This window comes from Carettochelys insculpta, chromosome 18, assembly GCF_033958435.1.
Source record: "Carettochelys insculpta isolate YL-2023 chromosome 18, ASM3395843v1, whole genome shotgun sequence".
NCBI classification, from domain to species: Eukaryota; Metazoa; Chordata; order Testudines; family Carettochelyidae; genus Carettochelys; species Carettochelys insculpta.
This window is the reverse complement of record NC_134154.1, coordinates 5347779-5363706: the sequence shown is the minus strand read 5'-3', so window position 1 is coordinate 5363706 and position 15928 is coordinate 5347779. Positions and strand designations below refer to the sequence as shown.

The following is a 15928-nucleotide window of genomic DNA, read 5'->3' as shown; positions in this document are numbered from 1 at the left end:
GATTCATATTATTGCTGTCTCGCTTGTGTAATTATTAGCAAATACCAATTTAATTTTTCAACATTTTCAGCCAGTAGACATAGCAAATATAATAACAGTGAATATATTTATTCAGGAAGTTTTCTTAATTGTGTATCCAGACATCAGGTGGAATCATAAAGCAATGAAAGAAATTATTTTCTCTGATCCACAGGGCAGAGCTATTCAAGGCTGTTCTGATTTCTCTTCTGATATGCCCAGAAATCCAGCTGATACAAATAGAAGCTCTGCCTTTATACCACAGAGAGCAGAACAGCATTGAAGAGAATTCACCAGGTGGACTGCAGATGAAAACTTAGTGCAGGCTGTTTTAATTGTGAAATGTTTAGCCACCATTCCCAGCCCCCTACATATGTGGTCCTAGAGAGGAAGGAGATACACACTGTGTCAGTGGGTTTCACAAATACTTGCTGGCAGCAGAGAAGTGTAGACTCTGGACTGACTGTTGAGTTCATTTTGAGGCTCAGAAGGGGAATGTACTCTAAAGATTTTATACTCTTCTGACCCCAGTCTCTCAACCCCACCTCAAACCTCTCTAATTCTCCTGCTCCTATATACTCCTCAACCATTCCTGCCCCTCTTCTCCTACCCAGACCTTCATCCCTTGTCCTCTGCTTCTCCCCTCTGCAGTCAAGTCAGATGGTTTCCTCTATCTCTTCCCTATAGCCTGGGTGCCAGTATAGGGAGCAAGGGCCCAGGAGAAACAGGACCTGTACTCACAGTTCTGGTGCAGCATACTACAGCTGCCCCTAGCAGGGTAATTACAGGAGAAGTGCTACTCAGCTGTTAAAGACCCAGGCTAAACCGTGCTAGGTGCAGATAGGTTCAAAAAAAGGCAAAAGACTAACAAAATAATTTATTAGGTGATCTTTCGTGGGACGGACCCACTTCTTCAGACCATAGCCATACCAGAACAGACTCAATATTTAAGGCATAGAGAACCAAAAAGAGTAATCAAGGTTGACAAATCAGAAAAAACATTATCAAGGTGAGCAAATCAGAGAGTAGAGGGGCTGTGGGAGAGGGAAGTCAAAAATTAGATTAAACCAAGTATGCAAAAGAGCCCCTCTAATGACCAAGAAAATTCGCATCCTGGTTCAAACCATGTGTTAATGTGTCGAATTTGGATATAAAAGAGAGTTCAGCAGCCTCTTTTTCCAAAGTAGTGTGAAGATTCCTCTTCAGTAAGATGCAAACTCTTAAGTCATTAACAGAATGTCCCACTCCGTTAAAATGTCGGCTGACCAGTTTTCAGGTTAGTCACAGTATCACGGGCACATTGTCATATTCTTCAGCTAACATCATATATGCCAATATGTGCCAACAATGCCCAGATGCTTTGTATATGGGACAGATTTCAAACTCTCTTAGACAAAGAGTTAATGGGCACAAAACAGACATAAAAACACTCCTGATCTACAAACCGGTCAGCTGACGTTTTAATGGAGTGGGCCATTCTGTTAATGACTTAAGAGTTTGCGTCTTCCTGAAGAGGAATTTTCACACTACTTTGGAAAGAAAGGCTGCTGAACTCTCTTTTATATTCAAATTTGACACATCAACGTGGTTTGAACCAGGATGTGAATTTTCTGGGTCATTAGAGGGACTGTTTTGCATACTTGGCTTAATCTAATTCTTTCATTTGCACACCTTGATAATTTTTTTTCTGATCTGTCAACCTTGATTACTATTTTTGGTTCTCTATGCCTTAAAAATTGAGTCTGTTCTGGTATGGCTGTGGTCTGAAGAAGTGGGTCTCTCCCACATAATCTCACCTAATAAATTATTTTGTTAGTCTTTAAAGTGCTACTTTACTGCTTTTTTGTTTTGATAGTATATAGACTAGCACGGCTTTGTTTCTGTTACTTGCCATACTAATGAGTCTCTACTATCCACCTGTGAACTGGGATATTTTTCACTCTTATCACTTGGCCACATTTAGGAGAACTGTCATGCAAACAGCAAGAGCACCTTGCTGGCACCAGGGAGGCTCCCCCTGCCAACTTCCAATCATTTGCCCAAAGAATGGAGAGAGTAGAGGTTTTTTCAGTGGAACAGCTGTAAGAATGTTTTAACGTGGTCAAAACAATGCACTTTGCCTAATCTTATTCTTGGAAATGGCTGAAGTATTTTAACTGGCAGGCACTTGATATGGCAAATCTCTACCTGAATGGATGGCAGATGTAAGCAACTGACACTAGGATCTTTATAATGAAAAGACTAGATCAGACTTTTCAAGTGTAGTCAGCACTCCTCCCTGCTAACAAACCAAATCTGCATCCATTATATCATGGAACTATACCACCTTAGACCAAATTCTTCACTGTCTTACCCTCTGTAGAAATGGAAGTGTATAGAGATAACTGAGAGCAGAATTTGTGCTAATATACATATGCAGACCTGATGAATGGGGGGCAGGGAGGATGGTCCAAGGGGGGAAGATTCCCCAGTGTTCACAGCCACTACTTTAGCTACTGTGACGGTGGCCGTGGCCAAAGCCTTGGGCCCTTTAAATTGCCACTCAAGACCCATCTGGTGCACTCCAGATGGTGCAGAGGCTGACTGGGGGAAGCTAGGCCCTTCCCTGCCCCTTCTGCCTGAGGCCCAGCCCCTTCTGGGGGTGCAGAGATGGACACCCACATCTTGCCCAGGGGCCCACTGAGTGTGTCAGCTTCCCTGTACATATGGTATGTTTGTAATACACAATAGCTAAGTTTTCTGAACATTTCTCTTCACCCATGATTATAATTCACTCACTGCTCTAACACTGTGAGTAATCCCTGGCCTCCTTACAAGTGAAGATAAATGTCATAGCAGAGATTTGCTGTCATTTATTCTCTATTTATTGCATTTCTAAAAGAGCTTGTTGTAATAAAAGCAAGATTCTGGAAATGGAAAACTCATTAAATTGTTTTTCACTTAGGGACCCTGGTGGCAGTAAAAGTACATTTAAAAAACTCAAAAAGGACAAGGCAGCAAGGTATAGATGGGAGCACTTTATCATGGATACAAAGGTAAGTTCATTGCTAATTTTTACTCTATGAGCTAGTCCCACTTTCAAAATATTTGTTTTCTTTGCTGTGTTCCCTTGTGTAACTCCCTGTCTTGATCTTTATGCTTTGAAACTCATGACACATGGCTCCCTGGATTTTGATGAAAAATAATGTTGGACAATGGATTAAAGAGCAATATTTAGCTGGGTAGCTGTGGGTTTGGCTGAATAGTTACTAGCAATGTTACTGGGAGGAAATGTACTGCTAAATATTGGTGTCTTATCCCTTTGTTTATTAATTAGGGATACAATCCTACTTACCCATAGTCAAATGAGTAGATCTTACTAATGCAAATAGGCTACTGTAAGCCATATTATTAAGAATTAGGCAATTAAATAGGACCACATGCCAATTTACCTGCTTGCTTTTTAAGGGCCCCATCCTGACAAACTCCACTAGTTTATTTGTTTGTTTTTTTAACTCCATTAAAAAGCAAAAAATGAAATAAAAACCCAAGTGCTGAAGCTAATACAAGAAACAAGAGATCATGTATGGCATCTAGAGTCAAGAACAGAGGAGTTAAAAGTAGACTATTTGGATGAAAGGCTTTTTAAAATAACAAAAATGTAAATCTTACCTCAGGAGAAGTAACATTATTAAAGGCAACATTGGGTGTTCCACAGAAAATATCATGGAGAACTTTGATACACTTCTGCAGAGATGAGATAGGCCATGGTTCTGAAAAAGGGACAAGTACTCTCCCTCCCTCTTTATTATGTACGTATTTATTTATATACTGTCAGTAATACTAAAGGTAGTTACTTTATTTGCATGAAAACAGAGACAGTATATATAGTGTCCAGGAAGTAGCTAAGGAGACATAATGGCCATGTCTACACGAGAAGCCGCTGTTGACAGAAGTTAGTGTTGGAAAGAATTTCCTTACCACATCTCCTGGCAAAAAAGTGTTTTGTAATAATAAAAAGAAGAGAAGGGAATCAGAAAATCTTACAATATTCACAGAACTGTTTCTAAATAGGATGTTTTGCAGATTTCCACGAGGAATCAGCAGTACTTTAAATTTAGGGATGAAATCAACAAGAGTCAAGGAAACTAAAGTGAATGCTGGTGGTGGTCCTTTCATCCCTCATGTTTCTGTGGCTTTTGTTTTTCTTACTGCCTAAACTAGATAGAATTTTCTCTGTTTGTCATTTATATTAACACTATTTAAATGCAGGTTTTTGTATTGGGTAAGAAATCTTTAATTGAGATATGGATTCCTCCAGGGTATCTGCAATGTGATGCACTCTGTTCTGATTGTCAAGCATGCAGATTTCTGTTTGCTGAGGTTTCATAATTGTGGTACCAGAAATTGATTGCCAGGGTGTGGGAGAGATGGAATCTTGGACATTTATCACTACAGCTTTTACCTTTCCCTTGCTGAGGGTGAGCAAGTTGAGGATTTCTTTATTACCAAATTTCTAAGAAGCTGCAGTGCTACCTGTTTACAAAGTATACCGGTCCACTTGGCACTAATGTTGGAGCCAGAGAAAGTGGCAGGGAAGAACCCACAAGAAAGAGACTTCCAATTTACCGGGTTGGCCAACTTGCTGAATTCACTGCAGAAAATCTAAGGGGCACAAAAAACCCAGGGAAATCCAGTACTGGCAGTAGATATGGAAATACAGTGCAGCATTCCTGGCAAACGTATTTATAAACATTCTCCTCCTCTATTTTTCTTCTGGGTAAGAAATCCTGCCAGAAAGCACCACGTAGTCAGCTTAGCAAGAAGACAAGCAAGAAAACAACTGCCATAAGCATCTCTCGGCTTAGTGGTCTGTCATCTTCCCATAGCCGAACTCCTCTCGGCAGCGTAAGTTCCCTAGTCCCCAGCTCTGAAGACAATGCCAACATGAATACTATGCCTGCTGATGTTACCAAGGAATGTGAAGACAGTGAGTCAGTACAGAGCAGACAAACCAAAGAGGAGGAAGAACCTGTTTCCCACTGTAAGTTGCCTTTTCTTGCCAACACAGTAACAAATGTATGTGTTCTCAGAGTTGCCAAAAAGATACATATCTTAAAAATAGTTCTGACTGTAGCATGTTAGGGTCACTTACCTGCTCCATTCTTTCTCCCTATCTACAAAACAGGGGCAATAAAACATAATCACAGATGAGTATTAAGAGGCTTATTTAATTAATGTTTGTAAAGTGTTTTGGCATCCTTGGACTGATGGCATTACAAAAGTGCCTAGTATTAATATAACAGTCAGCACATTTTTTTCCCATGACTACATGTCTTTTTTGCAGTGAAAGCTACAGTCACTGGACATGAACCAAATCCTCACATTTTATTTAGCTTATCCAAAGGGCTTCACAAAATGGACTGTCCTTTTCATCGGTCTTTAAAGCAGATAGGAAAGAGACAATTTATTCTAAAATGCCTTTATGGATAAAGGACTACATTAGTTTCATGTACCAGCAGGTGAGTCAGTGAGGTGTCATTTCACTCAAGTAATGTTGCCTGAGGGGCAGAGAGGACTGAGGCATCTCCCTTGAAAACCATCAGAACTACTTTGCAGTTTCATATGGTGATACAAATGTTATTTGTCTGCATGAGTGCAGCCTTCAGCCACAGCATGCTGTGAGCTGCATTATAAGGTAAGCTCCACTCCCACTTAAGTCCATTGATGTGCCATATGCATTGCCTAGCCTGGTGCTTTCCTTTTGCGCAGATAAGAATATAAGAATGGCCATACTGGATCAGACCAAAGGTCCATCCAGCCCAGTGTCCTTTCTGGTTCACTCCCCCTGGGGCACTGTCAGCAAACAGGTAATCAAGTGATCTCTCTCCTGCCATCCATCCCAGCCTCTGACAAATGGAGACTAGGGACACCATTCCTTACCCATCCTGCCTAATAACCATTAATGGACCTAAACTCCATGAATTTGCCTTGCTCTTTTTTAAACACTGCTATAGTCTGAGCCTTCACAGCCTGCTCCACAGGTTGACTGTGCACTGTGTGAAGAACTTCCTTTTTGTTTGTTTTAAATCCGCTGCCCATTAATTTCATTTGAAGTCCCCTTGTTTTTATATTATGGGAACAAGTAAATAACTTTTCCTCATTCACTTTCTCCACACCACTTATGATTTTATAGCCATCTATCATATCCCCCCCTTAGTCTCCTTTTTTCTAAGCTAAAAAGTCCTCGTCCCTTTAATCTCTCTTCATATGGGTCCCGTTCCAGACTCCTAGTGTGTGTGAGGGGGAAAGGGGGCAAAAGCCTCTGGTGTAGACATAACCTGAGTTAGGCTACAGTTACACTAGCAAGTTTTACTGACCAAACCCCAGTTTTATCAACAAAACTGGCAGAACATCCACACGCAAAATGTATTTTGTCGACAGTTTGTCAAAAAACGTTGGCACTTCCGCTGGCAGTGTTCTGCCTCTCAGCCATGAAACATAACACTGCTGTTGACAGATTCTGTCAACAAAAAGCTGCGTGGACACTCTGGGGGGACTTCTCTCAACAGACAGGGCATCTAGGACAACGGCAGCCCTGACTGCTGTGCTCCCAGGTGCCTGTTTTGTCATGAGAGCCACTGGGCCGTCCAGCCGCTCTGTTGACCAAGCAGATGGCCACACTGTCGACATAAGTTTTGTTGGGAAATCTCTTCCGACAGTGACTTCTGTCAGTAGATCACTCTAGTGTAGCTGTAGCCTCAGTGTTTCAGGTCATCTGTTAGCATGCTCAAAATTACGATTTTTGTTTAACTTCCAAAATGTGAACTGAAGGTGTTCTTTGTAAAAATAAAAGCAAGAATTAAAAAAAAAAAAAAAATAAAGACCCACATTGTGCAGGACAACACTACAGCAGTTGATGGATTCTGTGGTAAATTCTGCAGCCACAGAATCAAGTTAAACACAAGGCTGTGACTATTGGATGCCTCAGAGTCAGATCAGGAACTGGATTAGAACAGCTATGCTACCCTGTTGTCTACTGCTCAACGAGCTCATGAGGCTCTCTATAATTCACACAGAGATGACATGTTTATTGGAAAACATGTGAGACATATATTGCATTGGGAAATAATGTGCAGATAAATTTGAACGTGATGCTTACAGAGGGTTTTTATTTTGCTTCAGGATTGAGTCTGTAATTTAATATAGAGCCATTTACCTGGCTATAATTTAGTTTGTATTGTTTTGTGACTGCTACTGTATCAAACCTGCTTCCTTCCACAAGTTTGATTCCCAGCATCCCTGGCTGGGTGAGAAACTACACTTGTCCAAAGGTTCTGTAAGTCACATCACATTGACAAGTCATGTGGAAGCTGTCGTCCTCACAGCTTTGGTACAATGAGGTCAGTTCTGAGGTTGTCTGGTTTATCATTCAGTCGTCCTCTGCTTTGTCAAAGGTTTTACAGAAGTGGATTGGCATTTCAAGCTTTCTTTCTCTGCCACATGTGAAACCTTCTTTTCATGTATACCAGCTGAATCCTCCCTTCTTTGAATAACACAGCACTAAATGTAATTCTAATTTTTCCTGGTTACTGCATAATGCATTATTTGTGCGCATCGTTTCAATTGACAGACAATTACTTCATGTTGATGGAAAAAATGTTGTACTGGCGCTGAGGAATGCTAACAAGATTGCTTCTGCTTCTTTAACCAACAACTCAGTGATGCAGCTCCCAGTCTTAGGGAGACATAAATTCCAAAGAAAAGTTATACATATTTGCACAAAGGATCTCTTCTATAAAGCTTGCACTTTAATTATAGGCTTTCCTAGCATGTCCATCACTGTAGTAGCTAAGCCAGAAATGTACATAAATGGATTTATTCTCATTAGGGCCCTGTGTAGTATGTGAGTATCATTAACCCCATTTTACAGATGTGCAGCATAGGCACAACATTTCAGCAGCTTCACCAGGTCGTACAGGGTGTCTGTGCCAGAGCTAGGATCTCAACCCAGACTTCCTGAACAACAGACCAGCCTCCCAATCACAAGCCCAGACCTTTTTGCAGCTTTCCGTTTTCTAGTTAATGGTTAGCTAATTCAGAGCAGTGCTGGGAGGATTCATGTCTATAGAGTGCTTTGAAGATGTACAAGCTGGGTACAGGTACCATCATCTCCGTTCTTCAGATGGAGCACTGTTTCCCAAATCATGTTCCATGGAAGCTCGGGGTTCCTCGAAGTGAGAATATGGGTTCCATGAGAAAATTCCCTTACAGTGACATTTTATTATGTAAAAAATAATAATTAATATTTGAGCATTAATGAATTTTATTAAAAACAATTTTATTTGTGTTTGCCATGGTGTGTATCCCTGTGTAATGCCAGTTTAGCCAGAGAGTGGGGACAATGATGTCACTACTCAACGCGGCACGCACAGGCAGTCAGTGGTGCAAATGCGTGTTATATACCACCGTAAATCCCAGTAGTCACTCTCAGGGAGCATGGATCATTTTGCGGCGGCTTATGTCAAGCATATTCAGCTTTCTCAAGACATGCAGTTCGTCAGTTGTTACCCTTCACTGGCACATACTTGTGTGAAACTGAGTTCTCAAATTACGCAGCAACAAAAACGAAAGAATTAACTGATTGCCACACTGGATATGTGAATCCAACTTTTCAGTATTAAATGTAAAAAGAATTGGCCAAGAAAAGAAGAAAAACCACTCTTCACATTGAAAACTGCCAATATAATGCATATGAGTTTTTGAGCTTTATTTTTGTACACGTTAAATGTGATTTTTTTGTTTTTAAATATGTGCAATTAAAGTAAATGTTGGTCTCATCACCTTGTTTAGCATTTGTTTACTATGATTCTTATTTATCTGTGGTCTGCTTTTTCAGCTCCATAGATGACTGTTGTTAGGGGTTTCGTAACATTCTTTTGAGTTTAAAAGGGTTCCTTGGCCAAATAAAATTGTGAAACACTGATATGGAGGAACTGAGAGTCCAGTCCCACAAAACAGTGAGCACATTCTGGCAGTTGTATATTGCCCTCTATTCCCATTGACTTTCATAGGAGTGACAGTGCTCAGCATCTTGCAGGATCAAATTCTAGGGGTATGTCTATGCTGCAGTCAAACTGCTAATGGCAGCAAGTATAAGCTTTGATCTAGCTAGGCTTACGTACCAGCAGCAGCGAAGCCACATGCACAGGCTTCAGTACAGGCTAGGAACACAGTACCCAGGGCCTGGGGCAGGCTTTTACTGAAGTCCATGTTGCCATACTTTTGTTATTATAGTAATTTTAAAGATGGAGGTAGTGATAAAATAGATTTACAAATATGCCCCTAGGCTGCTAATGTCATGGGCATTAGGAGTTGAAGGTGAGCTTTGGTACAGTTTTTTAAAAGTTGTCTACTTTTCTGATTACTACACAATAATTTCTGATAAACATTAACAAAGTTTGCTAACTTCTGATTTGTTATATATTTCAGAACAGGGACCTATGTTTCCAGTCATGATTAATGATTTAGTATATTTCAAATTCTGGGTGCCCAAACCTGAGACATCTTAAAGGAAGTGCTAAACACCTTCCCTCTGAATGTCAGGTCCTTCTAAGGTGTCTCAAGATGGGCAATCAAAGTCACTAATTGGAATCAAAACATGAGGCCCACATATGCAGCATCCCCTTGAAAAGGTCCAGTGGGCACATTTATAGAAATATTTTGTTTTTTTTAATCAGACCTACAGAAGTTACTCCAAACAATATATGAAGATGTGGCAAAGAATTTCAGTTCAGAAGATGTTAAGAAGACCAGACTGCATAGGTATGCTACCTGATTGGATTCTACAAATCTAACAATGGCAGTTTACTATAATAGCACTTACACTGTGCTATTTTTTTCAGGGTAATTGCTGATTACATTCAATGTTCAGTGAATTTAGAGGACGTTCACATTTCTCTGTATAGATGACAGAATGGCCCATTTTACTGTGCACAATAAATGTTTGTTTTCATGGTGGACACTCAGTGAACCCATCTCTTACAAGAAAACATTTGGTACAATGTTTGTATAAATCATCTATAGCACCTCTATTGGAAAAGAAGCCATTTTCTTTTCAATGCCTATAGAATTGTTTATGTTGTTACCTTTGAATTTTCTATCGACTCCCCATAAATTATCCAACAGCACTTCTATCAAATGCACTCTGCAATTATTCCAGGGTCTTAGAAATTTTCACTAGAGTAAAAAACTAGCACAGATCAATTTTATTCATTCTTATCGTGATAATGAAGGCTTAGTGCACTTCAATGAACCTCAAACTGAACATTTTTTAAATATAGAGCCTAATATTTCAGTCACTTGTAGGCATGTAGTGTCACAAAAGCCAGTGGCAGCAGATCCTTGGTCTGCAAAAGACAAATAAGTACAGAGAGAGGGACAACAGCATAAATCACATATGAGTTCTGTCTGTTAATATAGTTGTAAGACTCAGTCAGTTCAAACAAGTCTGCGTTCAGTGCTTTGATTTCTCCAACACAGAACTGGAATCACTGAATTTCCTGGCTATTTTGGGTGTATAGATTATGTCTCCTTATTAATTTTCAAATGCTTTTCTGTCAAGTAGTGTTTGTAAATACACATGGGCCACGTTCTCAGTTGGTGTAACTTGGGATAGCACCATTGAAATCAGCATAACTATATCAATTTGAACAGTCTGAGGCTATGACTCAGATAACTGTGGTTATAAATTCTTGTCTTGCAGTTCACCGCCAGTGTATCAAAGGAATGAAAGAATGAGCCTACCAACCTTTAAGGACCAAGAGAGCATACAGGGACAGAGAGCTAAAAGGTAGGAACATTACAAAAGAGTAAGTATATAACGTACTATGAAAAAGGCAGTCATCTTCACGAGTGGAAAATGGCTCAATGCATGAATTACCCCCAGCTTGGTCCTGTTGTAAGAGACAGGCTTGGAGAGGCGGTGTTGTGCATCCCCAATTACTAAGTTGTGCATTTTTAGTATTGGAATTTTGGGATTGCTTTGGAATTTTGCTTTATGGCTCACACTAGCATTAATAGGAGCCACACAGCTTCGTCATTGTGATTAAAAAGGTACCTCTGTGTGTTGCATTTATAGGCAAAACTAGATGAAACCTGGTTTAACCTCTCCACTCGCAGGCCAGCTATAAATGAGTGGAATATGCCCAGTCTGTTGTCAGGGGATGTCTCCCTCAATTTGCCAGCATTGGGAGTGTGACATTGACACTTTATGAGGAAAGAATGGTAGAAGGAATAGAACTGACATCTCTCAGTTAGTCTAGTATATAAAATTGGTGAAATACAGAGCTAGAAGGGACCGTGAGAATGCATCAAGTCCAGGGCCTTGTGCTGTGGGAGAATCAAGTAAAATTAGATTATCCCTGGCTGGCGTTTGTCCAACATGTTCTTAAAAACCTCCAATGATGGGTATTTCACAACCTCCCTTGGAATCCTTTTACAGAATTTAACTATCCCTAGAGCGAGAGAGGTTTATCTCCTAATATCTAAGTGCTGATTAAGCCCATTACTTTTTGTCCAACTGTCGGTGGGCAATCAGAACAAACCATCACCGTCCTCTTTATAACACCTCTCAACATGCCTGAAGGCTGCTCTCAGTCTTCTTTTCTCAAACTTTAACTTGCCTTGTTTTCTTTAGCTTTTCCTCCGTAGATCAGGTTTTCTAAATGTTTTGTCTTTTGGTGGTTGTTGCTGCTCTTCTCTGAAGTGTCTCCAGTTTCCCCCCAAAGTGTGATACCCAGAACAGGAGAAAATACTTGAAATGAGGCCTCACCAGCGTCGAGCAGAGCAGAACAGTGACATCCCATGTCTTGTACACAACACTCCTGTTAATACGCCCGGAATGATACTGGCCTTTTTCACAACTGCATCACATTGTTGACTTGTATTCAATTTGTGATTCACTGTAACCCCAGCTCCTTTTCAGGAACGCTGCAGTCTCCCCAGCTATTCACCATTTTGTAACTGTGCATTTGATTTTTCCTTCCTGAGTGTATTGCTTTTCTCTTGTTAAATTTCATCTTCTTGAATTCAGACCAGCTCTCAGATTTGTCAAGGTCCTTTTTGAATTCTAACCATGTCCTCCGAAGTGCTTTCACTGCCTCCCAGCTTGGCTGTCATCTTCAGAGTATATAAGCATATTCTCCATTCTGCTGTCCAAGTTATAATGAAAATATTGACTATTACCAAAACTGAGACCAATCGTTGTGAAGTCCCTCTAGAAACGCCCTCCCATTCGCACTGCGGACTGCTAATAATTACTAACAATTCATGCACCCACCTGACTGCAAGTTAATCTAGATCACTTTGCCCCTGTTTGCTTGTGGGACTGTCGAGTGGGCCTATGTCAGAAACTTTACTGAAATGAAGATGCAACAGGGCTAGTGCTCGCCCTCCTTCCTTGACACTTCCCCTCTCCTCCCAGCTACTAGGCCAGTATGTGGTGTTGAGAATTATTTCTTATACTTAACACACGATCATTATCTTGAACATACCTCTAACGTTGGAAGGTGGTGATCTAGACCGGTGGTCCCAAACCTGTTCAGTAACACAGCACACTTCAGTGAGATGAACCATTCCACGGCACACCCACTTTTTTCAGCTGAATCAGATGTTGCTCCAGCCCACCAGCCCGTTGGAGGGGGCGTGCAGCATTTAAACCACATCCCAGCTCCCTCAGGCTCCTAGCCTCCCTCCCCTTTGCCACAGCAGGGAGCGGGCAGCCTTGCTGCTTGAGCCCCAGCTGGCGCAGGGGCCTCAATTTCCCCCTGTGATGGCTCTGCAAAGAGCAGTGGAGTGGGGAAATTGACAAAATGTCAGGGCGCACTTGGACGGTTGGGATGGCACACCCATGCATTGCAGCACACCGGTTGAAAACTACTGGTCTAAACCAGGAGTGAGCAAACTGGGGGGCTGGCCTCCTGGGGGGGGGTGAAATGTCATGGTGGGGGGGCACACCAAAATTGGCTGTGCTGTGTCAGGCTCATCCATCTCATTAAAATGTTGAAATATGCTATTCTTTTTAGGTACATGTGTTCGTATTTCTGTACCGATTCATAAAGTTTTTACATTCTACAGACTTATTTGCTTACACATGCTGAAAGGGATGTTTTTCATAAGAACATAACCGAAATTTCCGTCCATGTGGGTTACATTAGATGGGTTGGGGGAGGGGAGGCCTGTTAATTGCAGGGATAAAAAGTGGGGCCCTGTTGGTTAATTAGCTGTTAATACAATAGATCTCACTGAGCCATAATTCTGTAATAGGCAGGACACGTGCAACATCACCAAGCTCATCTCTGAGCTAGGTTCTGATGGAGTCTGTGGCATGTAATGTGAGTTTGTCAGCAAAAGAGGAACAAAATGCCATCAGACTTCCAACACTCTCTTTTTGGACTGACTAACAGACAAGAAAGAATATCAAGTTGCCGTCATCCTCTTCTCACCTTTCTGGAGTCACTGTCACTGCCAAAGCAAGAGGGAGCATGTCACCACTGGGCCTTGAGCTAGATCTACTGCTGTCCTAAACCAGGAAAAGAGAAGGCCTCTGATGCCCCAGCCCTTCACTGAATCCAGAGCCATGACTTACTTTGCCCCAGTTTCCATAGCCAGTCCCTGTTCTGTGGGGGGTTCCACACTACAGACTCAAAAACAACAAGACATATGTTATAATCTGACATTTATTGCATATTTTCCCTTGAGCTGAGTTAAAGGAGCGAGAAGCATCAAGTATAATTCTTACCTCTTGATGGCTCTGAAAACATTTGTTATACTGGGATTGATTTATCAGTGCCAGCGAGCTGTTTCATATGCTGGAGAAGGCACACTTGGTACAATTTTAAGGACCTTTTCTTGTCTTGTAGTTCACTGTCAGTGACTTTGAAGGATGACAGAGCAAACACAACATCCTTTAAGTACCAAGAGAGCTTAACATCAATGGACCAGAGGCCTAAAAGGTAGGAGAATTACAGAATCTAAACATGTTTTGTGTCCTATGCTCCATGATGTCAGCTTCACATGTGGAAAGCATATGGCATACACTTGACAGCATGGTGAGCTGATATAATCCTGCTTTCTGACAATTACTGATTTACTCTATATTTTATATTATACAGTGCAAGATAGTAGAACAAACCCACTTCTACTACACTACTGTACAGTGCTTGAGGATTTGCCCTGGGTTCCCTATAACTGAGAGTAGTTTACCTAAATTTCAATGTTCACCTTAAAAATGAATTTTCCGGTTTCAGGCCAGATAAATCTGATGGACATACTAGCTGTTTCTCATCTCAGCCATTATTTATCCCAGGGCCAGTATCGGGTGTGTAACGCATTCTATGCTACCTTAAGGGGTTTGTTCTTTCTTGCAGTTCACTGTCTGTGACTCTGAGGGAGGACAAAACGACCACAGCAACCTTTAAGGAGGAAGAGAGCACAAAGCACATAAAGAGGCCTAAGAGGCAGGTAGCTGCTGCATGGAATGCTTATGAGTGACATTCAGTTGGAAAGGAAAACTGTTTTTGTGTTGCTTTAAGGGAGTTGGTGAAATCTAGCCAGAGTATGTGTTCTATCTGACACAGAAACTGTTCAATTTCAGCACAGTGTCATGGGGATTTTGACATTTGAGTCCCACCTACGTTAATGTGAGTTGTGAACCCAAATCTATGGATTTTGCCTTAACTGTTTACCCTTCTGTGTTTAATTCCACTCCTGGAGAAGAATAGCTTTATAAGTTAGATGAGTCACTGTGAGGTTTGTAAGCATTTATTATCAAAGAGGCTGCTTGTCTTTTTCACAGTGTTTGGTATTATTTGCAGTCTGCTCTGTATTTATATTTCATATAGTTTGTTTCTGTTCCCTGGTTTTGATGATTTCTGTAACTAACCATCACAGTGAAAATTATGAATTTTTCAGATGAATGTGCAACAAGAAATTTGCTGTCTGTGAATATTTAATATTTAAGAATTCAAGTTAGCAGTTCATTTTTTGTCAATATTCTTGCTCGTAAATCTCCAACATGGGATTTGTCACTCCCAGAAGAGTAAGCACTAAAAGGATGTGCATGTGATCAAAATATTTGTTTTTTAATTCAGATCAGTATTTGCAGGCCATTTTTTCTAGTATTTGCTCAGTTCTAAGTACAGTGCTGTACTCTTTAGTTTGCATGTTTAGGACCAGGAACATCTTAACTTTCAATCATCTGAGAACCAATGCTTTCATTTCACATCACTTTACAAAGTCCTGGGTTCTGAGCAGCCCAGCCCTGTTTCATAGAAATGAATAATTCATGATGATTGTGTGCTTTCACCCGTAGCTCCCACCCCAGCTATTTCATTCAAAGTAAACATAATTTGTGCGCTGAGATGAAGCAGAAGTTCTCAGCAGTAGCTGAAGAAGCAGCTTTTTGTTTGCATGACAACCTGGAGATCCTTGAACGGTAAGAACTTGAATGCTACTTACGTAACATACTTAGGACCTACTGTCAAACATTTTAGAAATGGGTCTGCTGATGTCAGTGGAGTGACACCAGAGTAATGGCACATGGAGCATATGGATACCTATGCAGGTATAGTCAAGCCCCACTGTGCTGAGATCTGCTGCATGATTCCTGAGGACATTGGACCAAATGTTGAACCCTGTACACGCATAATTTACAGAAACGGGGAAAAAGTCCTTCCATTGTTGTCTTTACATTTTAAGCGGTTGATTCAGAATTGGAGTCAGTGATGTTCAACAATATACCTTTAACATTTTCCAGGCTGACGGCAGCCTTCCTATTTTGTCATATAAACCTCTCAAACTGCTACTAAGGTTTCAAATCGAGGTTTAGCCCTTAGTCCAAGAATCCAACTCTCTCTAGCAAAGGACATTT

At 40.9% G+C, this 15928-nt stretch overlaps 1 protein-coding gene across 3 annotated transcripts in view; it reads left to right on the top strand.

The window, feature by feature from the left end:
* Nucleotides 1–15928, top strand: part of CCDC60 (coiled-coil domain containing 60) — a 123404-nt gene that overhangs the window by 88111 nt on the left and 19365 nt on the right. For all 3 annotated transcript variants that reach the window (XM_075012712.1, XM_075012711.1, XM_075012713.1), the window contains exons 7-13: nucleotides 2963–3053; nucleotides 4783–5041; nucleotides 9738–9822; nucleotides 10763–10849; nucleotides 13920–14012; nucleotides 14427–14516; nucleotides 15371–15493. In XM_075012712.1, the coding sequence (XP_074868813.1) occupies nucleotides 2963–3053; nucleotides 4783–5041; nucleotides 9738–9822; nucleotides 10763–10849; nucleotides 13920–14012; nucleotides 14427–14516; nucleotides 15371–15493 (828 nt within the window). The remainder of the gene's footprint in view (nucleotides 1–2962; nucleotides 3054–4782; nucleotides 5042–9737; nucleotides 9823–10762; nucleotides 10850–13919; nucleotides 14013–14426; nucleotides 14517–15370; nucleotides 15494–15928) is intronic.